Here is a 6135-nt window from a genome sequence, read left to right as displayed (position 1 = left end):
TTTTTCTTTTTCTTTTTCTTTTTCTTTTTCTTTTTCTTTTTCTTTTTCTTTTTTCCCCCCAGACAAGTAGAAGGCTGAGGTGCTTAACAATTTTTTTGCCTCTGTCTTTCCTGATAACTGCTCGCCATACAGATCTCAAACATATGGTTTGGTAGGAGGAGATTGGGAAAACTGTGACCCTCCCACTGTAAGCAAAGATCATGTTCAGGTTCGTGACCACCAGAGCAACATCTGTAAGTCTGTGAGTCCCCGTGAGATACATCCCAGAGTCCTAAGGGAACTGGCCTATGTAGGTGTCACACCACTCTCTGTGGTATTTGAAAAGTAGTGACAATAACATCATATCCATTTTTAAGAAGTGTAAGAAGGATAACCCTAGGAACTACCAACCTGTAAGTTTCATCTCTGTGCCAGAGAATATCATGGAGCAGACCCTCCTGGAAGCTATGCTAAGGCACACAGAAAGCAGGGAGGTGATATGGGAAAGCCAGCATGACTTCACCAGAGGCATGACTGACCAAACTAGTGGCCTTCTATGATGGTATCATTGCATCAGTGGACAAGGGAAGAGCCACTGGTGTTATCTATCTCAACTTCAGTAAGGCTTTTGACACAATAACCCATAACATCTTTCTCTCCAAATTGGAACGATACCAATGTGGTGGGTAGACTGATGGACGAAGAGCTGGCTGCATTATTCAGTCCAGAGGATGGTGGTCAATGGGTCAGTGTCTGGATGGAGATTGGTGACAAATGGTGTCCCCCAAGGGTCAGTGATGGGGTCAGTACTCTTTAATATCTTCATCAGTGACATCAACAGTGAGGTCAATGAACCACACAGTGGAGCACCTCTCCTATGAGGACTGGCTGACCTCTCCTATGAGGACTGGCTGAGAGAGCTGGAGCTGTTCAGCCTGAAGAGAAGGCTGTGAGATGACCTGATAGTAGCCTTTCAGTATCTAAAGGAGAGCTACGGGAAAGAAGGCAACAGACTCTGCAGCAGGGTCTGGGGTGATAGAACAAGGGGAAACAGTAACAAGATAAAAGAGGGTAGTTTTAAGTCAGATATAAGAGAAAAATCTTCTACAGTTAGAGTGGAGAGGTACTGGGATGGGTTGCCCAGTGACGTGATTTATGCCCCATCCCTGGAGACTTTCAAGTCAAAGCTGGATAAGGTCCTGGGCACCCTGATCTACTTGTGCATGCCCCTGTTCATTGCAGGGGAATTGGATTATATGGCCCGTAGATGTCCTTTCTGACTCTAAGGATTCTATGGCCCTATGTTTATTTTAAGAAAAAGTATAGAGAGAGCAAAAATGAGATTATTTAATAACGTCTGAAATTTCGAAAGTTGAAAAAAAAAAACAACATTTTTCATCTTATGCTGTGTGTTAAGTACCAAATAAAATTGATATAAACAAGTACCAAATAAAATTGCTATAAACAAACAGCAAGGAAATGTTAGAGGTTAGAATTATGTCATACTCTGATTAAACTAACAATTAAGCTGGGAAATGCAGACACGTGTGGGGAGGACTGCAAATGGCTGTCAAACGTGATAGTATCTCTGAAACACTTGCACTTTGGTTTAGTTTGAGGCTAGTCAGATAAACGCTAATGGCCTAAATTCAGCATGGGAAAAAAAAAAAAAAAAAAAAAAAGCCATTCTGTGGTAAAGCCTGCTCTGACACTTACCTGCAGTTTAATTACACTGTCGCCCTTCAGGTCAGCAGATAACTTTTGAACTCCCAAATGCAGGTTAAGGGGCAAAACAATGGTGCTGGAGCAAATGAGATAAGCCTGCTACAAATTGCAAGAAACTGAGAAAACATCATTATTCTTATGTTAATATGCAAGATGATTGTGGCTTTTATCTTCATGACTTTTTCACAGATCTGGTTTATTTACAATGCTTTTAAATTCAAACTATTATGTAAATGTTCTCTAAGGATTGTTTTCATACAGAAGAGAACACATTTTGTACTTAAGGCAATTACTTATCTTCCCAGTCAGTGAAATCTGTGATTAAAAATGGCAAGACAGCAGAAGTTACATGCATGTACTATCTGCAGACCAGGTAGTCAGATATCTAGTGTTTTTAAGTAAGTAGCCTATTAAATAACAGAAATTAAGCACTTTTGAATGCTTCCATGAAGTTCATATAAGTAAGAAACACTAACTGTGAGCTAATTGGATCACAAGGCCCACATTAGAATGGAGCCAAGTCATTACTGTAATGGAGGGGGGAGTTTGGGGTGACTGAAGTACAATCAACTAGACAGTGGAATCCCAGCTCTTAAATGAAATAGCACCTGTGATTTATACCAGAAAACATTGCTGTAAAATGAAATCTTTGAAACAACCAAAATAGTTATGTAGTGAAAGTGAATAACTGTATTGTTATGCACATAATTACCAAAGGACCTCTGTTACAATATACAAAGATGCTGACCTTTTAATCAAGAGGTACTAAGGCATGTAATTAATATGATCCTTCCAGCTCTTATTCAGCTATATGTTGCAGATATCTGTATCTAGAGTGAAGTCTGGTGAGACTGGCAATGCTTACAGTGAACAATTTCACTGACTTAGAGGAAAAATAATGTTTTAATTTCAGGGCTCTAGTATTTCTTCTGCTGTTGATGATTCAGGCCAATAGCGAGCCTGAAAAAGACTGCTATCTCATGGCTGGAAGAAAACAGTAATACTTTATATACATTGATGATTATTCAGTGTTTGAAAAATTGTCCCTCCTTATCAATCAAGCCTGAGACAACGTGTACGACAAAGAAATGGGGAGTAAGGTACAAAGCCCCTGAAGACGAGGTAAACACGAACCTTCTTGATGAACTGAAACAGAGCCAGCCTCCTGTGCTGCCTTCACAAGAAAGACTGATGTTTGAGTGAGTTGAGAAAACATGAAAGACAAAAGCATGCCTGAAACGTCCTTATCTGATCTCATGGCCAAGATTATGGATGAAAAATTCATAAGCTGAGATTTAGACTGTCAAATTCACTTCTTCTTCCTGAAAACAGTAAGCAGCACTACCTGCTTAGGAAGTGAGAGGGAAAGAACCTGTTGCTCCCTTCAAGAAGAGCAGGAGGGTCCACCATGTTTTGCAGTGAATAAAATATAAGCACCTGAGCCTGTAAACAGTAGTACTCAGTAGTAACTGTAGGGAACAGAGCTCCTCTCTGATTAGAGGTATGTCTAAGAAATAGGACTTGTCCCTTCGAACTTCAGCCCATACATATTCCATGAAATGAGGTGCTCTCTAAAGGAAATCCCATTTACTTTGAAAAGAGCCATGACTAGCATTTTAAAACGTGGAAATGAGTAATGTTCAGAAAGCAATCAGTGATGAGTGCATAGTAGCAAGGATTTTATTCAAAAATGTGGGTAGCAATTAATTCCACTGGGTAATACCAAAATGAAATCTAGAATTTCAGGAAAATCCTACTTGTTTTGAACCATCAGGTTCTTGATGGCTCATGTGATGTAAAAAACCTCTTTCTCTTGAGAGTTCACAGGTTTAGCAAAGTAGAATGAAGCTCTGGTTTGTTCAGAAATAGAATTAAGATGGAATTGATACAAATCAAGTCTTGCCTGGATGATAGCAAACATGACCATGAAAGTTCTTACTTAATCGCATCACCAATGCTATAATAAATACAGAAGTAAAAATTTCTGTAGAACTGGTCAACTGTATTTTTTTCCTAAACTGTTTTATGAAATTTGAATGACAGTTTTTACTGGATAAATATATATATATATAATTATGTCCATTTCTGAGAGTGTTTAGAGAAAATTATGTCTATATTTTTCATGTGTGGTTTAGACACCTAAATAAGTTTGCACAATCTAGAATCTCAACTTCTGAGCAAAATTGCTGTAGTAATGGACTTAACCACTGTAAAGATTGTGTGAGGAGTTCAGAAGCCACAAAGAAAGCTAAAGCGAATGCTGCTGTTGCTTTAATGCCCTTTCCTTTCCAGAGGTGTGTTAACAATTATTAGACTGAAGAGAATTGTCATTACTGGATCTATCTACAATGCTATCTTTAGTTTAAATGAAAATTATGGAGATGGTGATGATACAGCTGCTTAATTTTACTGTTATTAAACCCATTTCATTAATATGTATGTTGACTGAGTAACTGCCTCGGAACCTTGTAAAATCACATCAGCGTTAAATATTAACTAAGAACCTGACTATATCATTCATCCACATTCTCCTTTTCCTAGCTTATCATTACATGTGTGTCAGTATGAGCAGTTATTTTTGCTGATAATTTCAGTTGTCATAAATAAACATACTTCTCATGGTTATTTAGCTGAACGTAGCAGTACTTCCACCATGCAGTTTGGTGAAAGCAGTGTTTGGTGAAGGGCAAGTTTGGGAGCATGACTTCTACTATACATTTTGCCTCAGGGATTTTCTGCTATCTCTTATTTCTCTTTTTCCTCTTCAGGGAATTTTTGTCCTGGGATTGCCATATGCTCTTCTCCATAGTGGATACAGTGGCCTGTTTCTTATTGTCTTGGCTGCAGCATTATGCTGTTATACAGGCAAAATTCTAATCGCTTGCCTGTATGAAGAAAATGAAGATGGGCATCTCATAAGAGTGAGAGATACGTATGAAGATATTGCAAATGCCTGCTGCAAAAAGCTGTCTCCCAGACTAGGTGGCATAGTTGTCAATGTGACCCAAGTGACGGAACTGATCATGACATGTATTTTGTATCTGGTTGTTAGTGGGAATTTGCTGTCACACAGTTTTTCATATGTACCAGTGACCGAGAAAACTTGGTCTGTAATTGCATTTCTTACACTGCTGCCTTGTGTATTTATCAAAACTCTAAAAATTGTCTCCAGACTCAGCCAGCTTTGTTCCTTGGTCCATTTCATTATCATCTTTGTAGTGATGACTTACTGTCTCACACAAATACATCAGTGGTCCTGGGCAAAATTCAGACTCTCCCTGGAATTTGAAGATTTCTTGGTCTCCATGGGGGTGATAATTTTCAGTTACACTTCACAAATATTTCTTCCTACACTTGAAGGTAACATGAAAAACCCAGGGGAATTTAGGTGTATGCTGAATTGGACTCACTTTTTTGCTTGTGTCTTGAAAACAACCTTTGCCCTGTCTGCATTCTTAACTTGGGGTGAAGAGACTAGGGAAGTTGTTACTGACAACCTGCCATCATTTCTTCAAACTCTAGTGAATTTGTGCCTATTAACCAAGGCCCTTCTTTCTTATCCTTTGCCCTTTTTTGCAGCCACAGAAATTGTTTATGCTTGTATTTCTAGAGGCAACTATTCCAATTACAGTTCCCCACTGTTTGCTTTGTGTGTAAGAAGTGTATTTCTCCTGTTAACTCTGCTGATGGCTATGTTCATACCACATTTTGCTCTGCTGATGGGTTTAACAGGCAGTATAACAGGTGCTGCTATGACTTTTCTTCTTCCTTCTCTCTTCCATTTAAAGATTAAATGGAAAAAACTATCCTTCTTTGAAAAATGTGCAGATATCTCTGTTTTTATTTTGGGTTTCCTTTGCAGCCTTGCAGGCATTATATGCTCAATAAAAGGGCTACTCAAAGTGTTTGGAGAGGGGTAAAAAGGTTTCCTGAAAGCCAAATAAGGCCCTAATCTTATATACACTTTTGTCCCATTAATCTATATGTAAGAGATTACATCACTAAGTTAAATTAAGCATATGCTTCAATGTTTGCAGGATCAGGTCTTTGATTTGTATAAATATGTGGCTCTAAAAAATAAAGAATAATCTTTATAGCTTAAATGTACAAAATGACCCACATTTAAAATGTTGGGAGGAAGAAAGTCATCTGAGATGGTTCAGCATTAAAGTAATGATAAAATAATTCAACATTTTTTTGTTAATAATTTGCATGCCCTAAAAAAGTTACTGCAAGAGATTCTACCAACTTCACCAGAATTTCTCATAGAGTTAGATGCTGCTCATCTCAAAGCTATCAAATCTAGCTTATAGGATATGATATGTGAATTTGAGAGAGCTGTCATTGCCAACTGATAAAATGTGATTTCACAGTATTGGCAGAATGCAATTCAACATGTGAACAGAACAAATCAGTGAATTTCATATTTGA

The 6135-nt window shown here is 38.1% G+C and overlaps 1 protein-coding gene across 1 annotated transcript in view; it reads left to right on the top strand.

Annotated features, from left to right (window-relative positions):
- The window catches only part of LOC122160308 (vesicular inhibitory amino acid transporter-like), a 33289-nt gene extending 27524 nt beyond the window's left edge, over positions 1-5765 (top strand). The window contains exon 3 of the mRNA XM_042818719.1: positions 4473-5765. Coding sequence (XP_042674653.1) covers positions 4473-5624 — 1152 coding nt within the window. The 3' untranslated portion in view covers positions 5625-5765. The remainder of the gene's footprint in view (positions 1-4472) is intronic.
- Positions 5766-6135: the final 370 nt, after the last annotated feature.

Source organism: Centrocercus urophasianus, unplaced genomic scaffold (assembly GCF_019232065.1).
Source record: "Centrocercus urophasianus isolate 14NV4802_14NV808 unplaced genomic scaffold, USGS_Curo_1.0 seq_10, whole genome shotgun sequence".
NCBI lineage: Eukaryota > Metazoa > Chordata > Aves > Galliformes > Phasianidae > Centrocercus > Centrocercus urophasianus.
The sequence above is the reverse complement of the archived record's forward strand: the minus strand, read 5'-3'. Positions and strand labels throughout refer to the sequence as shown.